General features: G+C 43.4%; 1 protein-coding gene across 6 annotated transcripts in view; it reads left to right on the top strand.

Moving 5' to 3' along the window:
• The window catches only part of ARHGAP26 (Rho GTPase activating protein 26), a 426945-nt gene that overhangs the window by 395713 nt on the left and 7910 nt on the right, over positions 1-23322 (top strand). For 2 of the 6 annotated variants that reach the window (XR_009453085.1, XM_059698748.1), the window contains 3 exons: positions 10052-10162; positions 10298-10327; positions 17128-17219. Coding sequence is in view for 5 of the 6 variants with exons in the window: in XM_059698748.1 (XP_059554731.1) it covers positions 10052-10162; positions 10298-10327; positions 17128-17219 (233 nt within the window). In the remaining variant the exon portion in view is untranslated. Of the gene's footprint in view, positions 1-10051; positions 10328-17127; positions 17220-23322 lie in introns of all 6 variants that reach the window. The other 4 variants (XM_059698750.1, XM_059698749.1, XM_059698747.1 and 1 more) reach the window with 3 other exon arrangements.

A 23322-nucleotide genomic window follows, 5' to 3' on the forward strand; every position in this document is an offset into this window, starting at 1 on the left:
TGCTTTCTCCTTCCCTATTATAATCCTCTTCCCCTCTCTACAAAGGTAACCACTAATCTGACATTTACAGTAATCAGTTCCTTGTTTTTATTTATGCTTTTACCTCTTAAATACAGATATTCATTATGTGCAGTGGTTATGTTCAGTGACGTCACCGCAGACACAGGATACTACTCCTAGGGGAAATGTAGGGTGAGGTTCCTGTGAGCCTTTCGTCACAACATTTTTGTCAACTGATCAATACATAACCTTGTTTTATGTGTGTGTCTGTTTAAAGACATCTTATTTAATGTTATCAACAGTGACGTCATGACCAGCAGCATTAGAAGTCATGCTTGAATGAAGCTCATTTAGCACGTTGTCCCCATAAGGCACAGCACACACAGCCTCTTGCAATTAGAAACAAGAAGGCAGAGCATCCTTTGATTGGCCTCAGTGGAAATGTGAGCATCAGGTGACTCAGAGTGACTCAAGTGTTTCATTGTTGTACATGTGTCTGCAAGGAACGATGAAAGCACCGTAAGTATTGTTTCTGGGGTTACAAATAAAATTTAGCAAGTAGATGAATTCGCAAATATAGAATCCTATATAATAAAAGGCTAATATGCAAATTGACCCAACAGCAAATGACCAGTCACTATGACATGCACTGACCACCAGGGGCAGACGTTCCATGCAGGAGCTACCCCTTGGTGGTCAGTGCGCTCCCACAAGGGGAGCCCGCTGCTCAGCCAGAAGCCGGGCTCACAGGCTGGTGAGTGCAGCAGCGGTAGCATGAAATATAAATACAAATATACAGCTTACATTTCAAAAGATTTGAATGGTTGCTGAGAAATCCCAGCCTCTCCCGCCTCTGTGGCAACGTTCAGGATGTCTGACTGACATCCCATGGGGAGCGGGCCTAATCCATCAGTTGGACATCCCCCAAGAGCTTCCGGACTGCAAGAGTGGCTGAGGGGAACCAACCCCACCCCCACCCTCACCCCCTCGCCGAGTGCACAAATTTTGTGCACCGGGCCTCTAGTCTACAAATAATGAGGATCATCCTTGGGAGACATTATTTTGTTTTATCATTTTGAGTGTGTTTTCCTTTGCTCAATGATTTTAAGTCATTAATATACCCATAGTTTCTTTATTTTCATTGTAGTAGAGTGAACTGTTATATTAAAATACTAAAATTACTTCTCCATTCTACTTTTGCTGAACTTCTAGGTTGTTTTCAGTTTTTGCTTTTACAAATAACTTGGTTACATGTTCTCATATGTCTTCTGGTGCACACATACACACTGTGTTCTAGGGTGTATGTCTGAAAACAGAACTGCTGGGTCATATTGAATGAATGATACCTTCATCATCACTAGATAATGCCAAACTGTTGTCCAAAGTGGGTGTAGCAATTTACGTCCCTCCTCCAGCAAAGTACAAGAGTTCCAGATGTTCTACATCATGTACACACTTGGTATTTTCAGCATTTAGATGTTAGCTAGGGAGTCATTTTGGTAGGTGTGCAGGATCACCTCACTGGTTTTAATCTATATTTCCAGCCTTACAGAAAGGTTGAACAACTTTTCTTTTGCATTTTTGTCTTCTAAAGTTCAAGTTTCTTGCTCATTTCCCACTTGGTTATCAGTCTTTTTCTTGCTGATTAGAAGGTATTCTTTGTGTAGTTGGGTTATGAGGCCTTTGTGTACTTATATGTTGTAGGCTATCTTTTACTCTCTCTTAACGTTATTTTTTGATAAATGAAAGTTCTTAATTTTAATGTAGTTGAGCATATCAGTATTTATTTTTATGATTAGTACTTTTTATGCCCTATTGGGTTAGTTCCCAGAGTATTTCTCTTCTAAAATCTTTGTTGTTTGCCTTTGGCATTAGATCGATAATCCACCTGGAAATCATTTGTTAGGTATGATAGGAGATAGAGGATCAAGTGTCACTTTTTCCACACAGATGTCCAATTATCCTAGCACCATTTATAGAAGAGTGCTTTCTACTATTATTATAAAATAATATAAGCTCATGATTTTTAAAATTAAAACAGTATAAAAGTAAAAACTAAATGTCATTGCATGCCTGTGCACCAGGTCCCTATTCTCGATCCCCTGAAGCAGGTACAGTTCCTTGCTTGCAGATTTTAAGAGTAGTGTTTAAACCAGCCGTGGGCAAACTACGGCCCGCGGGCCAGATCCGGCCTGTTTGAAATGAATAAAACTAAAAAAAAAAAAAGACCGTACCCTTTTATGTAATGATGTTTACTTTGAATTTATATTAGTTCACACAAACACTCCATCCATGCTTTTGTTCCAGCCCTCTGGTCCAGTTTAAGAACCCATTGTGGCCCTCGAGTCAAAAAGTTTGCCCACCCCTGGTCTAAACGTTCCTAGCATTTGAATGGTGGCTTTAAGTTATGCCTCAGGACAGTAGAAAATTAAATCTAGAGATCTGTTACTTTTCTTTTCTTTTTAAGTTACAGTGAATTGATTTGTTTTTGTAATATCTCCGTTATATAGAGAACAACAGTTGTACTGCATTCAGTTTAAGATAGGAAGGCTGTATTGGGATTTCTCAGCAACCATTCAAATCTTTTGAAATAGCAAATCTTATCATTAGATTCTTTGTAGTGCCCCAAAATGCTTCAGTGTTTCCTTACAAATAACTTGATAATTTGTTAGATGAAAGAGAGTAAATACATTTTAAGGACCCATTCCAATGTACCTGAAATGTGGTATTGAAAAAGATTGAGGGGCTATATTCAGATTTAACAGGAAAGAATATTAGGCTCAGTACATATTGTGCACCATGGAGCATGAGAGAGGCATTTGTCCTCATTGGTCCTTTCCGTTGGGGTTGTTTCCTGGGGCAATGAGTGGTTGAACTGGGACTCTTGTCTGTATCTTTCATTCCAATTCAGAGTTTCTCCTTCTACCTCATATTTCTGTATTATGCTATATGAAGATGTTTGCATGATTGACTGGGGGAACCTTAGCAATGACAGAGGCCCTATCTTGAATTTTGGATTTTATTTAAATCATGGCATTATTTGCCATTCCCACCATACTCCGAGACTTAATTTTATTTGAAACTTGTACTTCAGAACAATTTTTTAAGCTGGAAAACAGAATCACTGCACTTAGACTAGTAAAATAATTTAAAAACTATTTTAAAAGTAATTGCGTATAATTGCTAAGGCCTTAGGGGGAATTTCACCAGCTCCTCTCATTAAAATAAACATCACGACTCTGTCATTGTCTGATTAAATGCATATGAAATTATGCTAGATGAGGGGAAAGAATCTGTAAGTACTTTACACACCGGTAAGAGTCAGAAAAGAACACAGAACAGTGCAACCTGGGGGCACGTGGGTTTTCCCATTGTAAAGTTGTGAGGCACATACTGAACACTCGGGAGGGTGGGACCTGTATAGGATTTCTGTGTTGTAAAAGCTTCAGTGGACACTAATAAAGAATATATGTGTTCAAATTTGCAACAAATAAAAGTCAGTTTTTGTATAATATGCTCTGATTCACCACTCTCCAGTTTACCAGTATTTCTTTTGGCCATTTCCCTGACTGAAGTTTGAGGTTCCTTCTCGTTTTATGGTACTTTAAGTCAAGACGTAAAGGGATATTTTCCAAAGCAGAAGAATTCACAAATTTTGGATTAGATTAGACAGGTGTTCATGGAATTTTCTCTTCTTTTTCATTATAGGGGGAAAGGAAAAAAAAAAATACAAGCAGTCCTCCTTGGATTTAATAGCAGCATTCCTGGCCCAGGTCTAATTGGGAAGGAGGACTGAAGGAGTATTTAGGTCATCCCTGGGCCAGCAATCCCACAGCCCAGCCCAAGCCTGAGGTCCATGACTGGGAACCTGGGCTGCAGATCACAGTTTACTGCCTGGCAGAGAGATATAAATACCAGTTTTGTGACTTCTCCACAGTATACTGCTGGCTCAAGACTCTGGCTCCACCTGTGTACATCATCCCTCTTATTTAGTTCAATCTTTGAGAGTCCGAGACTAAGCTAACCACCCACCACTCCCAGTTCCACTCGGAGCAGCCATACCAATATTTGACCAGGTCTCACATACCTAGTTGTGTTCGTCTGTCTTTCTATCCATCTTCCTGTCTCCTTCCCCACACTACCTCCTTGGCAGAATGCCCTTTGGAAAATTACCATTGCCTCCAGATGGAAACAGAACACGGGAAGAGAATTAAATTCATTTTTATATCATTGGAAATGCTAGGAAGAGAAAAATCGAGGTAACCTTAGTGAACTGGAAAAAGCAAAGCGCCATCTGAATTTTTATAAATGATAATGCTCCATGCTGGTGGGGCCATGGTGAGAGAGAAGAGGCAGCCCCCACACTGTTGGTGGGAATACAGTTCAGTAGAACCTTCTGAAAAGCTTCTTGCTAGGATGTACCATAAAAAGAGAAGGAACCCTTTAAAAAAGCCTTCTAGCCTTTGACCCAATAATTTAACGTCTAGGAATTTATGCTAAGGAAACAATTGGAGACACAGACAATGATCCTAAGCAAGGAAGTGAGTGGCAGCACTATTTATAACAGCTGGAGGGGATAATAATCCGAGTGTGCACAAAAAGAGAATGGTTACATAAATCACGTAGACCCCGTAACCGAATGCCTGCTGCCATTTTAAAAACATGATATCAAAGGCTATTTAATGACACAAGAAAATGCTTAACTAGGTGAAAAAGGTTATAACTATGTACAGTGTGAGGCAAAGGTAGGTGTACCTTTGTGAGTATGTGAAACAGAGTTTACTCTTGATTATTATTTATTAATTATTGTATTTTCCATATGAAAAACTGTAAACCTAGTTTTGCCTCATCCTATATGTGGTATTATCTCCCCCCACCCCACCCCCCCAAAAAGAGGAAATATGTCAAGATGTTAACAGGCATTATCAGGGGTATAAATTAGGTATGATTTTATTACTTGCTTTTTGGTATTTTCCAATTTTCTACAATGCCATCTGTAATTTTGAGTATCAAAATTTAAAAAAAGAATAGTTTTCTTCTTTAAGGTCAGGTTACTGCTCAGCCCCTAGCAGCTTAAGTTTTAACTACTGTGTTGTAGAGACCAGAGAGGGGCTGCCCCAGCCATGATCAGATTGGGAGCTGCTGGGCAACCCCGTCCACAGTATGGCAGGCAAGCTCTGGCCAGTGCAGTAGACATGCCATTGTTCCAGTGAGTCACCACAGAAGGGTGTGAAGCTCATGATATTGCATGAACTATCAGCCACAACCCAGCATGCTGCCAGGCCTTTGAGCCTTATCTTCCTAGACCGTTATTTCTTCACTGTCCAGTGAATGTCAAAGGGATTGACTGGGACTTTTGAGGACACTGTAGACCAGCAAACTAGAGCTGATGCAAGCCTTCCTCTTGAATCCAAGTCAAACGGGCAAGTGTTCCTTCCATGCTAACACTTAAGCTGTTGCGGTTACAGTTGAGCCTTGATATGGGGGCCTGGCAGAACCGCAGGAATATTTAGGATAAAAAGTGTGCTGGGGTGTTCAGCTCAGAGACTCCCTTCCAGCTGGTCTTGAGGGCTGCAGAGAGGCCTTGGGGGGTCATCTGCTAAGATTGTAGTTATAAAATTATTTTTTTTCCTATCCTGTTATCTTTGGCCTCATTAGTGGGAAAAGAGTTTGAGAATTTAATATTGTAGGTTTCAGAGGCAATAGAAAAGCTGATCATTTTTTGTTTGTTTCGTTTTGGACATTTGGAGTGCTGTTGTCAGTTTTAAGTAACCTCTAGCCAGACACTCTGGTGTGCACCTTATTTCTCCCTTTGTGTTTTCTGAGTTGCATCAAAACTAAAATATAATGTGCTGCCTGTTCCTTGGAAGAGCATTAATATGTTTATAGTCATTCTCCCGCTACAGGCATCAATCATTGTGGTATATAAAAATGTTCAATGGTATTGGTGACAGGTCCATCCATGCTGTCACAAAGAGTAAGATTTCCTTCTTTTCCTTTTTTTTTTTCTTTTTTTACAGCCAAGCAGTATTCCATTGTGTAAATACCACAGCTTTTTTATTCACTAATCTACTGATGGTCACTTGGGCTACTTCCAAATCTTGCCTATTGAAAATAATGCTGCACTAAACATAGGGGTGCATATAGTCTTTTGAATTAGTTTTCCAGCTTCTTCGGATATATTCCCAGAAGTGGAATAGCTAGGTCATAAGGCAGTTTCATTTTTAATTTTTTTAAGATAACTTCATACTGCTTTTCACAGTGGCTACACCAATCTGCATTACCACCAGCAGTGCACACGAGTTCTTTTCTCTACATCCTTGCCAACACTTTTTTGTGGACTTATTGATGATAGCCCTTCTAATGGTATGAGGTGATAGCTCATTGATGTCTCATTGTGGTTTAATTTGCATTTCTCTGATGATTATTGACATTGAGCATCTTTTCATGTCTATTGGCATCTGTATATCCTCTTTGGACAGGTGTCTACTCAGGTCCTTTGCCCATTTTTTAATTGGATTGTTTGTTATTTTATGTTGAGTTGTATAAGTTCTTTTTAAATTTTGGATATTAACCCCTTAGTACATGTACCATTGGCAAATATGTCCTCCCATTCAGTAGGCTGTCTTTTGATTTTGTTTATGGTTTTCTTTGCTGTGCAAAACCTTTTTAGTTTGATATAATTCTATTTGTTTGTTTATTTGTTTATTTTGTTTCTCCTTCCTGAGGAGATATATCAGAAAAAAATATTGCTATGAGAAATATACAAGATTTTACTGCTTATGTTTACTTCTGGGATTTTTATGGTTTTGAGTCTAATGACTAAGTACTTAATCCATTTTGAGTTTATTCTTGTGTATGGTCTAAGAAGATGGTCTAGTTTCATTTTTTGCACATATCTGTTCAATTTTCCCAACATCATTTATTGAATAGAACATCTTTACTCCATTGTATGTTTTATCTCCTTTGTCAAATATTAATTGATCATAAAGGTGTGGGTTTATTTCTGGACTCTCTATTCTGTTCCATTGATCTGTTTTATGCCAGTACCATGCTGTTTTGATTACTATGGCCTTGTAGTATGGTTTGATATCAGATAGTGTGATTCCTCCAACTTTGTTCTTCTTTCTCAAGATTGCTGTGGCTATTCAAGGTCTTTTGTGGTTCTATATAAGTTTTTGGAATATTTGTTCTAGTTCTGTGAAATATTTCATTGGTATTTTGATAGGAATTTCATTGAATCTATATATTGCTTTTAGTAATATGGACATTTTAATGATGTTACATCTTCCTACCCATGAAGTGGTATATGCTTCACTTATTTGTATCTTCTTGCCTTTCTTTCTTCATTATAATTTTCCAAGTACAGGTCTTTTACATCCTTGGTTAAATTTGTTCCTAGGTATTTTATTTTATTTTTTGATGGCAACTGTGAATGGGATTGTTTTTTTAGTTACCCTTTCTGATAGCTTGTTATTAGTATATAAAAATGCAACTGGTTTCTGGATATTTATTTTGTATCCTGCTACTTTATTGAATTCATTTATCAGTACTAGTAGTTTCTTAGTGATCTTTAGGGTTCTCCTTATACAGTATCATACCATCTGCAAATAATGACAGTTTTACTTATTCCTTTACAGTTTGGATGCCTTTTATTTCTTCTTCTTGTCTGCTGTGGCTAGGCTATGATGAATAAGAGTGGTAAAGAGGACATCTCTGTCTGGCTCCTGGTCTTAAGGGAAATGCTTATGGTGTTTACCAATTGAGTGTGATGTTGGCTGTGGGTTTGTCATAAATAACCTTTATTATGTTGAGATATGTTCCCTCTATTACCTCTTTGCTGAGAGTTTTTATCATAAATGGCTTCTGGATTTTATCAAGTGCTTTTTCTACATCTGCCAATATGATCAATGGTTTTTATCCTTCATTTTGTTTGTGTGGTGTGTCACATTTATTGATTTGCAGCTATTGAACCAACCTTGCATCCCAGGAATAAATCCCACTTGATCATGGTGTATGATGTTTTTAATGTATTGCTGGATCTGTTTGCTAATATTTTGTTGAGGATTTTAGCATCTGCGATTGTTTTTAAATCTGTGCCATCTTGTCAAATATATCATAAGCTCTTGAAGTTAGGAACCTTGGCAAATACTAACTTGTATTCCACTTTTTTGTTTTGATCACACTAAATTATCTCTAACTAGTCTTTGTTAGATTAATGGGAGAAAAGGCCATGCTCTTCTAATTTAATCTCTCATATTTTATGGATTTTATCTGCTGGATGAATCTAGCAGGCAGAAGACTGGAGGCAGGATTGGGGATTTTGTTGGAATTACAATTTGTTGAGTCTTATTGAGTCTGTTACTGCATTCCCAATTTCCCTTGCAAATGTGGTTGGCATCTAAAGGAAAGTCATAAATCAGTGATTCAGAAGGCTACTAGTGCTGTGGCTGAGTCTGTGAAGACACTTGGCATAGTATCAAGGAACAGAGCAAGTCCTGTTATACCAGAGGCTTGGAGTCAGGGATTGGGGTCTGAACCTCTCAGTCTTGTACTTACAGGCTGAGCATCTTCAGACAAGCCTCAAAATGGCCCAAGCTTCCACATCTGTGTAACATGAATTACAGTAGTGCCTTTTGACTTGTTGGGTGGGTTAAACAAGATTCACTAATTCACTTAGTAATTGTGTATTGAATACTTCAGGCACTATTTTAGACTCTGGAGATAGAGCTGTAAACAAAATGGACAAAAATCCCTGCCTCATAGCATTTATATTCTAGGAATGTAATACACATAAAGGCACTTCATAATGTTTCATTCAATTAGTATGAGGCTGATGAACTCACACAATGGGTTTTTACTGTATATTGCCATAGGAATTTTTGTTGCAACTCTAGGTAATTAGAGCCGTAATTGAGTCTCGTGTCTGAATTTAGTATGTCCCTTAAGTAGTACATTTATGTGTTCTTGCTAATTCCCACTATGTTGAGAAAGTCTGTTCCCTGCATGGGAGTGCTGTCATTTCCCCCTCTACAAAGTACTTGAACCAAACAGTCCAGCGTTGGCTGAGGCCCAGGGGCTGCAGGTGGTGGTGTGGCCAGGTGGTCCCCACATTGTTTTCTCAGTCATTAGTGTTCGCACTATCTGTGATTTCATGCAATTTTACAGAGTTACTAAAATGTTTGTTTGTTTGTTTGTTTGTATATGTAAAGAAGTCGAAGGGCTAGCATGACCAATTAAAGTCAAACCATATTTTAGTGAGTAATTTCAACCTTTCCTCTCCAAACTTTTGATCAGCCAGCGACTAAAGAACAAAATGACAGATTTAAGGTTTCCATTCCTCTTTTTGTTTTTACTGCCTCCCCTCTGGGGTTTTTCTTTGAGTATCAAAATGCCCAGAACTTCTGAAAAGAGAAAGAGCAGACCTGGAAAGCAAACCTCAGAGGAACAGCCCACTGCCATAACTACAAGGCCTCTCTCAAGAGGCGTGTGTCCTTTCCAGACCCATCCTCCATCCACTGCCATTTTTCTAATGCGGTACTTCTCCGGGTCTCCAATGGCAGACAGCCCATTTAGTTAAAAATGTAAACAGGAAATTGTTTTCTGGCTCAATAGCCTGTGTGGCCTGGGAAAAAAAATGGTCATTTTTGCTGAGACACGACTTTTAAAACATGCATGCAGCAGGGGAAGCTGAAGGCTGGTTATAAGCTAGCCCTGCCCCAGACAGAGGCCTGGGATAGGCTATGGGTGTGGGAACTCATGTATGTGGGTTCAGGGCATTTATCACCTGTGGCCAAAGGCACAATGGACACAACTGACGAAGCTCCTGTCACGAGAAAGCAGTTATCCTGCAGGGCAAGGAGACGGTAATGCTCCCAGGATTACCGGACAAGCATTCGCTGGAAGAACTGGCGGGCACTGATGACACGTCTGGGTTCAGTGCTTCTCTAGTTGCTCCAGCTCCCCATCATGTGGCCTTCCATGGACCTCCTGTGCTCCCACTGTGGTTTCCCTGTGTGCTGATGAGTTTTCTGGTTGTTATGTCTTGCAGCCCCCCGAATCCAAGCCCAACTTCACCCCTCTCGCCATCTTGGCCCATGTTTTCGGCGCCATCCAGCCCTATGCCCACCTCATCCACGTCCAGCGACTCATCCCCCGTCAGGTCTGTGGCAGGGTTTGTTTGGTTTTCTGTTGCTGCCGTTGCTCTCTCGTTGGCTTGGTCCTCTCTTCATGCAGTGTTCAGCCTCCTCGTCAACTTTGTTCCCTGCCATCCAAATCTGCACTTGCTTTTTGACAGGCCAGAAGAAGCAGTTCATGAAGACTCCAGGTAAAGTCACGGATCATGGCCAATCCGGTCTCGTTTATCCAAAGGCAGTCAGGGACAGCGGGTGGCCAGCCTCTGCACCCCCACCCCCCAGTTCCAGCCTAAGAGCCAAAGCTGGGAGGGACCATTCTCATGAACCAGCCTGGCATTTTCCACACCCTTCTGAACCTTCCTTAATTTGAATTAATAATCTGTGATACTTGCCCTGCCGGTGTGCTCAGTAGTTGAGTGTTGACCTATGAACCATGAGGTCACGGTTCTATTCCTGGCCAGGTCACATGTTCAGGTAGAGGGCTCGATCCCCAGTGTGGGGCATCTAGGAAGCAGCCGATCAATGATGTTTCTATCTTTCCCTCTCCCTTCCTCTCTTAAATCAATAAAAATATATTTTTAAAAAATAACCTGTGATACTTGAAGTTTGGAGAAAGAGTGCCTCCTGAACGGGTTTCTGTATGGCTCACTCTCTGAATCATGGAGCTGTCTGTGCTTTGGTATTAGATGATTTCAGAGGGAACAGCGCCGAGACATGTGCTGACTTTTTCTTCCCTCATTTTTATTAGGTGCCATCAGGCAACATTTGTTTGTGGGCACTGAGCACTGACACCTAATTGCTGAGACCAGACTACTGGGAGAGCGATGAATATAAACACAGAATAAGGAACCCAAATATGAAGTGATTTCTCTTTAAATTGTTCATGGCCAGCTCCTTCCCTCCATGCACTCCCAGGAGTCGTCAGTGCTCCCAGCCTACTCCTGTCTCCATGTGTAATGAACCATTAGCTCTCATGAGAGCAGCCAACACCTCTTTCTGAGGGTTGACCTAGTTCCTCTCCCCAAGGCCCATGCTATATAGTTCTCCCTGCTTTGGTCCCATCCAGACTTAATTCTCTGCACTTGAGTTCTTTGGAGAAGAGAAGCTATTTAAATCCAGGAAAATAATTAATTAATGAGGACCCTGCAGGATCCCTCTGCTGCACAGGTCCTTGGCATGTGTGTGTTTCCAACTTAGTCTCTGCTGTCCGACAGCCAAAATGTAGAGCCCAGTTATAAGCATTTTGGGCCTTGGCAGTATTTTCTCGTCCATCTTTTTCTCCTAGCTCAGTGGTCGGCAAACTGCGGCTCGCGAGCCACAGGCGGCTCTTTGGCCCCTTGAGTGTGGCCACGAAGTTTCAATCGCACTGTACATGTGTGCCCACACGTGGTATTTTGTGGAAGAGCCACACTCAAGGGGCCTCAGTTTGCCGAACACTGTCCTAGCTGATTTTTTCCTAAGGGGCAGGTCCAGCAGAGAGGCTTAAATCATTTATAAAGATGAGTCTCACTTAGAAAAACAACAACTCGGTGCTATTTATACGCAGATGTGTATATATTAATTTATTCTCCTCCACATACTTTTATATCTATCTTTTCATTCTATCCTTGTATGAGAATGAGAGGAGAAGTGGCCTGAACCCTATGACAGGGAGAGAAAACTAAGGCACAGGGAGGTGATTTGTACAGTCACATGGCTAAACTAGAGCCAATCCAGAATTCAGGATTTCTGCCCTCAAACCAGCACTCTTTCTGCCAAACATATGGGTGGTCCCAAATTCAAGGTTCCATGCAACTTTCAGCCTAGAGCCTGGCCTGGTCTTGTAGGATTTCTACCTAGCTTTGTCCCAGAATATGAGAAAGATAACTTTTCAGTATATCCTTTTATCTTCACCCCAGGAATAAGGTAAATATTCAAATCATATTTTCCTGACAAGTTATTTTCTAATTATTTCTTAGACACATTCTGGGTACTTTTGGAAATGTAAACTTTCTAGGACACTAGATATGGCATTGATGCATCTGATCAGATCATTGATTGTCCATGAGGACCTGAACCAGAGCAAACCACAGTGACCATAGACAGTAACCTTCCAAATACCTCCCTCACTCGTAACAGAGACTTGGTCGTTTGATCAAAAAGGAGTAAAAATTCAATACATTGACTCCTTGGACAGGATAGGTTAGGGGACTCAGGATAGTAGAATCATTCAGCTAAAAACCTGAAATGTACTCTCTGCTTTGAGAGTATTCACTTTTTTGTGTCTCTGAGCTTTGGGGCCCTGTTGCCTATCCAGTAGTTCCACCTCTCCTCTCCCTCTCACTTCCCAAGATATTTCCCTTTTTCTGTTTGTTTGTTTGTTTGTTTGTTTGTTTGTTTGTTTTCTTTAGCTACTCCTTTCTTCTCCCAAGGATTTCCAGATTGGCAGAGGACTGTGGCAATAGAAGCTGCTTACTGCTGTTTGGGGTCATGGTTACTCAGCACTGCCTCCTCTGGCCATGGTTAGAACAGCACCATTTGAAGATCCTGTCCCACAACCCTGTAGGAAGCTACCATTTTGATATATGCAAGGCTGAGTAGGCCTTACAATTAGCTATCACTGAGCTAAATATGTATGCCAAGGTGAGCACGGATACAGACAGTAGTGGGGAGCTAGCCCATCAGAGCTCGCGAACAAAGAGAGCTAAAATCCCGTAACTGCTGTTGCAATATAGAGCCAAGAAGTGGGGCGTATACCCATTATTCAGGCCCAATGGGGCCTTCCCCCAAATCTACTTCCAGAATGTGAACTTCAGATTTCCTTTCCTAGGAAAGCAGATAAAAATAAGTACTTTATTATACCTAATTAATGGTCTCCTAAATGTCTACATCGTCTGCCCTGGAAGTGGCTTCCTCTCCCCTCTTCCAAGCCACTTTAGTGCTTGTTAGTTCAAGCTCAGAAACAAAGATGCCTTTCACAGCACCTCAGAGAATGGGTTCTGCAGGGACATTCCCTTTACATTTCCCTTTCCTTTCATTCGTAACCCCAGAAAAGCACCCAGCCCCAAACCCATAACTTGCATTTGCACGGGAGCCCCTGGAAACAGTGCCTGAATAATTAAGCCATTGCAACCTGCCAATCTATCTGGCCCCACCTCCCTGTCATGCCATACAATGGAGAGTGGGTCGTCATTTTGATAGGCTTGCAAGAGCATTTGAGGGAAACTCCTCTGAGTGCTTTCTTGGCCTGCTGCCATGCTCAGAAGCAAAGATGAAAAATGAACTGGCAAAGGATTCCAAACTTTTTCATGCCCTTGAAGGCCCAGCTAAGGTCTGAAGGACACTGTTACAGGAGCAGCCGAAGGCACCCCAGGCTCTCTATGTTCAGTGCTGAGAAGCACTGTGGAGAAGAGGGAGCCAAAGAACTAAAGATGCTTGTCGGGGATTTTTTATTTTTTTGCTCAGATCCAAATCCTACAAACACTGCCTCTGTGCCAACAGGAGCTGTTTGGGTAGGAACCCTACCCAGAGCAAACTGCTCAAGGCTTTTGCAGGGAGTATGGCATGGGACACTGGACTTGCTGGGCTTGACAGACTTTTAAAAATGATAAGACTCTTCTCTGGGTAGAGTTGCCAGATTTAGCCAATAAAACGAATACCCAGTTACATTTGGATTGTAGATAAACAACAAAAGATTTTTTTTTAGTGTAAGTATGTCGCCTGTAATATTTGGGACATACTTATGCTAGAAAGTATCCCTTATTGACCTGAAATCCAAAGTTGCTAGGTATCTTGTATTTTACTTGGCAGCCCTTATCCTGGAGAATGGAGGTGGTCCCTTTAAAAAACACTCCTTCTGTCATCCCTCCCATCTTCATGCATGTCCCAAAGCGGTGGGAAGAGAGCTCTCATAGACCATCAATCACCTACTAATTTGAAAAAAAAAAAAAAGAAAAGCAAGGCCCTTTCCTGACCTTTGTTTTTATTTATTTATTCATTTATTTATTTATTTTTACTGTTGTTGTTGTTGTTGTTGTTTAATCCTCACCTGAGGAGAGAGCCCGCTCATTGATGTTTAGAGAGAGAAACATCGATGTGAGAGAGAAACGTGGATAGGTTGCTTTCTGAACGTACCATGACCGGGGATCGAACCTGCAACCTTGATATGTGCCCTGACTGGGAATCAAACCCACCACCTTTCTTTCAGTTCTTAGGACAACGCTCCAACCAACTGAGTCACAATGGCCAGAGCTGTGTTTATTTTGATTGTACTATTTCATTGTCACTTCACTATTCAATTCCAAAAGCCTAATATTAGTGGAAAATTACTCCTCTTGAATGATAATCTTGGGCACCTTTCCCTCTGCTTTCTTCCTGCCAGATATCCCAGTTGGTTTCCCTGGCTTGCCCCTATTTGGTCCCATTCCCTTTATTTAATGAGGTTAATAAGTAACCTCTATGAAAATCCAGCTGGAGGGGCCTGGCCTCAGCTGATCTTCCCCTCACCTTCTATTAACCTCTACGCCAGCGGTTCTCAACCTGTGGGTCGCGACCCCTTTGGGGGTTGAACGACCCTTTCACAGGGGTCACCTAAGACCATCGGGAAACACATATATAATTACATGTTGTTTTTGTGATTAATCACTATGCTTCAATTATGTTCAGTTTGTAACAATGAAAATACATCCTGCCTATCAGATATTTACATTACGATTCATAACAGTAGCAAAATTACAGTTATGAAGGAGCAACGAAAATAATTTTATGGTTGGGGGTCACCACAACATGAGGAACTGTATTAAAGTGTCGCGGCATTAGGAAGGTTGAGAACCACTGCTCTATGCAGTCTCTTTGCGCTCTCCTCACCTGCTCGGCCCTGTCCTCAAGGTGCAGTGACCTGGCTAATGTCCACTGCACTCTCCTTCCACCTTCCATGTCACGAAGGGCTCAACTTACTTGTCAGTATGTGGTTTAGATGATTTAGCACTTTTCACAGCCAGGTGACTTCTCTCTGCTCCCCACTCCTTCAAAAACAAAACAAACAAACAAAAAAAAACTTTTTTTCCTTCCTGGAAAGTTGCACGTGGCATAGTTGGCCCTTGCTGGTCAATGCACCAACTGGGTTTGGTCAGCTCATAGAATGTGCCCCTTGTTCTGAACTTTATTCTGTTTAATGATAATTCCCCAGGAAGAGCTGTTTTCCATTGAAGCTGATGAATTCTAAAGGCTGTTCTTTCCCACATTCCCAGAGGTCCCACTTCCTTTTATTCTGAATTTCCCAATTTTCTCCCACCTGGCCATCAACTCCCGGCTACTAGAAGACAGAGAGAATGCAGTAAACTGCACCCTAGCAACAAATTCTGGATAGTGATTTACTCTTGTCATTCTGCACAGTAGACCTTTTCAGCCTTCTTTCCTTCAGTTTTCATGGAGCCCAGACTAGAAGTTCTAGATGCCTGGGCCTGGGATGGGTTTCCAACCATCCAGGGCTTCTCTTTCCCAAAGGGAAGCTGTCTTGGTGATTCCAAGTAATAACAATTCCAGGATGACCCACCATGCCCCGCCCCTTCTGAGTCTGTCTGGATTTACCCGACACTAGCCATTCCTCAGCCGAATCTCATTTGTCCCTAGAAATTGGTGCACCATGGGAGGGTTAGCACCTCTGGCTCCTTGAGGCTGCCCATCAATCACATGAAGATGAAATAATACTATCTATACCTCAGTAATTATCTAACCCAGAGCACCTCTGTACTCGTTTGTTATTCCGCCCTGGAACTCCTACATAAGCTTCCTCAGATGGCTTGGAGGGAGAAGGAAATTGCTTTTATCAAATAAAGAGCCAACTTGACTGTTAAATGTAATTTTTCTTATGACCCTGAAAATTCCATAGGTCATTTGGAACTAGTTGGATATCAAAGCAAAATTTTCTAGAACTTAATAGGATTTACCTGTTTTTACAGTTTACTCTCTGGAACAGGATTTTGCATTCTGTGGTCCATGGGTCCAATCTGGCCCACCACCTGTTTTTTGTAGTCAACGTTTGATGGAACCCAGCCACACATACTTGTTTACATGCTGTCTATGGCTGCTCTCAGGCAACAATGCAGTGTTGAGTAATTACACCAGAGACCATGTGGCCCACAAAGCCTAAAACATTTCCTGTCTGGCCCTTTACAGAAAAAGTTTGCCCACCCCAGCTCTAGAACAATGGTTCTCAGCCCTGTTGCACACAAGAGTCCCTTGGAGACCTTTTTAAAATCCTGAAGCCTCTCTTTATATCTGCAAGTCAGGTTCGAACCCAACTGTCTGCACTTTTTTAAAAGCTCCCAGGTGATTTTGATACACAATGAGAGCAGTTGTCAACACTCATTGGACATGAGAAGGGGGAAAAAATGCATCGTGCTCCCCCTCCCTTCTTCCCACACTCCCACACATGTTCACGTGTGTAACCACTCACATGCATACCTTGTCTATTCCCTGCCCTCCCTGGCGGTCAGGGACTTCCAGCTCTGGAATCCTTTCCACCAGCCCCATGAGAAATAAGTAACATCTGGAGAAGCTGATGTCAGCCTGTGGCCCGGAGTGGAAACCTGGCCTTGCTAGAATTTCTCCTTTTTGACTCACTGAGTATTGCCCGCTCTCAGCAGGCTCTGCTGGGAGTGTTCTCTGTGCACTATGGAAGTTCTCTCCACCCCTCCCTCCCTCCCCCGCAGCCTGCCCTCCCACTGTTCCACTGCTGTAACTCCTAGGTCAAGTTTTAACATGGCACAAGGTCACCCCACAAGAAGTTCAGTTTCTCAGGGCTCAGGGCTTTTCTCTGAATATTTCTCATTTTTTCCTGGTGACCTTTGCAACTTTTCCACCTCATGTTGCACCTACTGGCTGCCTGGTTCGGCTCTTCCCACCCCAGAGGATCAGGTGGCTCACAGTGAAGGGGAAGAAGAGAGAAGAACTATCTGGAGCTTTCAGAGGGTTTTTAAACCTTGCTAACTAAACTCCTGTCTTCACACAGCACTCCGTTCCGGAAGGCAAAAGCCTTGTACGCTTGCAAAGCTGAGCACGACTCAGAGCTCTCATTCATCGCAGGCACGGTCTTCGATCATGGTGAGTTTTCTTGTCCCCTCGCCAAGATGGGGGCAGCAAATAAATAACTGAAGTTTTCTAAGTTCCTACCTAAGGAAAATCTCAGTTGAATGGATAATACTGAAAACGAGTGCCTTTCCCAAAATGAGAGAGCAGCAGTGGACCTTCAGACTGAAGGGTCCCAGGTTCGATTCTGGTCAGGACACATGCCTGGGTTGCAGGCTTGATCTCCAGTGGGGGGCATGCAGGAGGCAGCCAATCAATGATTCTTTCTCATCATTGATGTTTCTATCTCTTTCTCCCTCTCACTGCCTCTCTGAAAGCAATAAAAATATATTTTTTAAAAAAGTGTGGTCAGCCAACCTGGACAGTCTCGGCATAGGGTCACGGACCACCCCTCCTACCACCTGCCTGAGACCCAGAAGTACAGGGCAGCCAATGCTCCCAGGTAACCATGTGGCCCACAAAGCCCACAGCTGGAGAACAGGAACTCTAGATTCAGGCCACTCTAACTCAAGTCCTGGCTTGATCCCTTCCTCCTGTGTGACCTCAAGCAGAAAACAGAGTGTTGTGAGAAAATCGAGATAGTGCACATCACATATTTAAAATAGGTCTCAACACACACACTGCATTCAATATGTTATTTTTGTGATTATTGTCGTCATTCCATCCATCTTAGACAGGCCCTGACACTGTCATAGTTCTTGGTGACGGTCTTTCCTTTTCAGCTGGTAGGACCCATGCCTGGATCTTGGCTGGGTAGGAGGTAATAACCTTGACTCCTGAGCCCTGGCTCTGTGTTAGGACCTCGAGATCCAAGCCCGATCAGAGATGGGCTCCTGGGACCAGCCTTGACTGCATCCGCATGCCAAGGAGCTGCCCCGGGGTGCACGGCCCCTGTGCTCATTATGGCAGGGATTCTGAGCAGGCACAGGTGGAAAGCATGGGGAGCTGGTCACAGGGGACCTGGGAGTTCCCAGCCCACACCTGGAGCTGGACCTTCTCAGCCAGCAGGGCTCGGTGTGAGCCCATAACTGCATGTGGCCTGCAGGGCCTGTGTCCTCTTTGATGGTCCTCAGAGCCCCCAAAGCACTGTCCTTAAACCTTTGCTCCATTTTCATGGGCCCTTTGCAAGTCACAGCGCATGGCCAGCCACCCAATAGCCTCCCCCATGAGCAGCTGAGGCTTTCAGGCCCCAACAAACCTGCAGGGAAGTCGGTCCACTGAAGGCTGTCCAAAGCCATGTCATTGACAAGTGTCCCCCAAACAGGCCCACATGGCGGAGCCACAGCCCAGCCATCACACGACACAGCTGCCATGGCAGACAAACCAGAGTGGGCTGTGTGCAGGATTCTGTGTCCTGCTCTGTCTGCAGGGGAGGGGCTGCCCATAGATGTGCAGGATTTGAGAGAGCCCCACCTTTACCGGTGAATTCCATTTAAAGGTCTGTCCTGTAAACCCCAATTCACTGTTCCCCTGGGCAAGGGACTTGCCATGGTCCTACCAGCTGTTCACTCTGACAACACAGAGGACCCCTGACTGCAGGGACAGAATTGGTCTAAGCTCCCAAAAGGTATGTGAGTGTGTGTGTGTGTGTGTGTGTGTGCGCGCGTGTGTGTGTGTGCGCGTGTGTGTGTGTGTGTGTGTGTGTGTGTGTGTGTGTGTGTGTGTGATTTGTGACTCCTTTTCTTGAGTCACAAGCCTTCTTCCATTTTTTTAAACTTCTACATTGAGATACTCACAATCCATAAAATGTACCCATTTAAAATGTACAACTCGGTGGTTTTTTTATATATTCAGAGTTGTGCAGCCATCACCACTATCTAATTCCAGAATCTATTCATTACCCCTAAAAGAAACCCTGTACACTTTAGCAGTCAAGCCCCAGGTACCTCTAACCTACCCCATCCAGCCTAGGTAGCCACTACTCATTCTGTCACCATAAATTTACCTGCTTGGATAATTCACATAAATGGAATTACACAGTATGTAGCTTTTATAGCTGGCTTCTTTCACTTAGCATCTTTTCAAGGTTCATCCATGTTGTATCATGTGTCAGAACTTCATTCCTTATTATTGCTGGATAATATCCCAGTGTATGAATATATCACATTTGATTAATCCCTTCATCAATGAATGGACATGTTGATTATTTCCACTTTTTGGCTGCTATAACCGAGGACATGTATTTTCCATTTTGGTGATATACCCAGGGACGGGATTGCTGGGTCTTACAGTAACTATGTTTAACTGTTTAAGAAACTGCCAAACTGTTTTACAAAAGGGATGCGGCATTTTACATTCCCTCCATTTGTTTTTAAGTCTTCTGTTTGAAGTAGTTTAGCCAACCACAAAAAGAAAAGAAAAGATACGTAGGTAATTTTAACTGCCAGGTCCTTTCCTCCCCCTCTGGGCACTCTGCCTCGCAGCCCTGGGATTCTGCCATCTCACACGTGCAGTCGTCACGAACCCCGTCCTGACAGATGAGCACGAGGGAGGCCTGGTTTAAGGAGCAGCATTGCCCAAGCCTCCGTGGCCTCTGGGAGTCATGGCAGAGGTCACGGACCTAGTTTGTCTTTAACCGGCAATGCCAGTGACCTTTCGAATTCCCTGAAGAGCAAAGGGCCAGATTAAACCCAGAAGACACCTTTCAGAGTTTACTTCGAGCTGCGGTCGAAGAAGGATCTGACAAAATGTTGCTCCACTTTGTAGACTGGTTTGGCTGATAGCATTTTATTATGTCTGCCTTTTGGGAAATGCTACGTATCCTCTGTTTTCCCCTTCCCTTCACCTCTGTTGGAGAAATCAGGCATTAGAAGAGGAAAACCCTATTTACACGTCAGGCAGGGAGATCTCTTTCTTTGTTCTGTCTCATTAGTTTAGTGCTGGAGATACTAGGCAAGGACTGTTTATGTAGAATGCTCTGCAGCTGTCAGATGAAATTATCAGACCAATTCAAAGAAAGTTTCCTAATGACAGGGTTGGGGTCGGTGAGTATGTGTGTTTTCAGGACCAAGAAGAATAAATAAGGAGGGGAAGAGGGCAAAGTCTGGTGTTTCGTAGTGACTCATCTCCAAGCATGGATTCCAGGGGCCTGTGCTGTGCAGTCAGCGCCTGGACTTTGTGCAACCGGGAGTGGATGTGCAATACTCGGAAATAACTCCATGGAAGCCCTTGCCAGTCTACCCGGAAACTGCCCACTTCCCCAGGAGCCAGCACCTCCGACAGTAACTGGAAAGAGAAATAACTCGTGTTCTCAGGAACATTAGTCATCTTGAAGCTATGTGATTAGCAATACCTGGAAAAGTCACATGGTGTTCACTAAAATTGAATGCTTTTCAAGATTGGAGATTGACTGGGTCCATTCATCTCCAGGGTCCAGGGTGCAGTGTGAGTACAAGGCAGGGCTGCCCCAGGTCTCCTTGGCTGATAGGGAACTTCACCAGGGCCGCCAAGCCGCTCAGGCAGTAGGGTTGCAGGGGGTTCCTCTGTGGAGTCTCCAGCCTCCCAGCCCTCTCTGCTGCCAAACCCAAGCTGCCTCCATCTCTCACCTGGTGTTTCCACCAGCTGCCTAACTGGCCTCGACATGTCTACTCTTGCCCTCATCACTGTTCTCCACACAGCAGCCAGGGTGACCTTTGGAAAATGGAAATCACATCACATTATTCTCCTGCTTAAAATACTCCAGGGGCCTCCCGTTGCTCTGAGAATCATTGACGAGGCCCTCCACAGTCCAGGGCCTGCCCCTCAGACCCCTCACCCCCCCTCCATACACTACAGCCTCACAGGCCTTCTTGATGTTCTCAGGTGGGGTCGGCCAACTGTAACCTGCCAGTCAAACGCAACCCACTGCCCGTTTTTGTAAATAAAACTTTACTGGAATACAGCTACCCACACCTCTTTCTTTACATATCATCTATGGCACCACAGTGGCAGAGTGGAGTAGAGACACAATTTACCATATGGCTCTTTAAGAAAAATTGCTGATGACCGTTCTAAAACCACACCAAGCTTGCATCATCCCTACCCAATGGCTCCTTCAGGTCATTTAGATTTTAGTTTGTTGAGCTCCTCCTCACTCACCCACATCCCCATCCCAGTCTCTTTCTCTCCACTCATCTCTACCTAAAAGTATATGCTTTTTTATTATAGACTAGAGGTCCAGTGCACAAAATTCGTGCACTTGGGCAGGGGGAGGTTCCTCAGCCCAGCCTGCGCCCTCTTGCAGTCCTGGAGCCCTCGGGGGATGTCCAACTGCCATGGAGGTGAGAGAGGCTCCCACCACCACCACTGTGCTTGCAGCCTTGAACCTGGCTTCCAGCTGAGCAGCGCTCTCCCTGTGGGAGTGCACTGACCACCAGGGGGCAGCTCCTGCTTTGAGCATTTGCCCCCTGGTGGTCAGTGTGTGTCATAACGACTGGTAGGTCTGCTGTTCGGTCGATTTGCATATTAGCCTTTGTCATAGTAGAAAAATATTTGTGTGTGGAATTGTAACATCCTCTTTGGATAATACAGCCTTTTATTATATAAGATTGTTTACCCCCTCTCCCAAGAGCAGACTCTTGTCTGTTTGCTCTGCACTATGTGCAAGGACTTAGCACAGTGTCTGGCACATGGTAGGTGCTTAATAAACATTTGTTAAAAGAGTAAATGCATCCAAACTCCACAGGGGTCTGTGCCTCTTCCAGCCCATGCTGCTTCTCCATGGCACAGCCAGCCATTAAGGGATCTTAGTCGCACACTTGTGCCTTGTCCACTGTGAGCGAAGGAGGGGAGAGAACATGAGCTGTGTATACAGGGGTGTGTGGTGTATATATGGATAGAGCTGAGAGAAAGTGGTTGGCAGGAAGTGCGCCCATGTCAGCAGCAGCTTATATTTATTATATGCTTGCTGGGCTGGAGTGCTGCCCGGGCAGCTATCCGCAGCATCGTGTGTGTTTATATAGTGCGTAGGACACTGGTGCAATTCAGAAGGTTGGACATTGGTATACAGTTCAGCCCAACAAGTACTTATGAGCATCTTTGAGGTCCAAAGCATTGGATTGAGCCAGAGTGGTCGTGGTTAAGACCACAGACTCTGGGGTCAGATATCCTAGCTTCAGTTTTACCTCCATCATCTACCAGCTGTGAAATTTGGGGCAAGATACTTAACCTCTCTGAGCCTCCGTTTCTTATCAGTAAAATGAGGATAATAACAGAACCATCTCTGTAATCATTCTGAAAATGAAAGTAGGTAATGCTGGCCAAGCACTTAGCAAAAGACCCTCCACTTCGTACAAGCATGTCAAACTCACAGCCGGTGGGCCGCATGCCTCATTTATTTAAACAAGTACATGCTTGACTTTGTATGTGCTCCACATATGTACTATCATTCTCATCCTCAAGGATCACATTCTCTGGTAGAATAGAGGCATAACATCATAGAAAAGGGCTTAGGCCAGCCGTGGGCAAACTACGGCCTGCGGGCCGGATCCGGCCCATTTGAAATGAATAAAACTATTGAAAAAAGAAGACCATACCCTTTTATGTAATGATGTTTACTTTGAATTTATATTAGTTCACACAAACACTCCATCCATGCTTTTGTTCCGGCCCTCCGGTCCAGTTTAAGAACCCATTGTGGCCCTCGAGTCAAAAAGTTTGCCCACCCCTGGGTTAGTCTCTGCAGTCAGACAAGCTGGGTTCAAATTCTGGCTCTACCGTTGTGACCCTGCACAAGGTAACTTGCCTCTCTGAGCCTTCATGTCCTCATCTGTTAAATAGGGGTATTTAAGGTCTAATGAGTCAATAGATATCTAAAGCTTTGAGCCCATGGCTGTTTCCCAGTGACCATTTCTAGGTGTTAGCGTCTATCATTTTAAATTCATCAGGCACAGAGGAGGAATGACAAATGGTGAATGATATAATACTAGTTAGGGAAGCAAAGGTGGGGTGGGGATCTGGTGCTGTCTCCCTCCTCTGTGACTAAATGAAAATTTGTATTTCAGTTCTTATTGCCACCCTCATTACAGGGGCATTTTGGTACAGAAAAGTTATAACCCTTAACTTTCTATAAATGAGTTAAAATACAGGTTCCTAGGCCCCATTCCTTAGATTCTGCTTGTACTGATGTGCCATGGGGCCT

This window comes from Myotis daubentonii, chromosome 5 (genome assembly GCF_963259705.1).
Source record: "Myotis daubentonii chromosome 5, mMyoDau2.1, whole genome shotgun sequence".
Lineage (NCBI taxonomy): Eukaryota > Metazoa > Chordata > Mammalia > Chiroptera > Vespertilionidae > Myotis > Myotis daubentonii.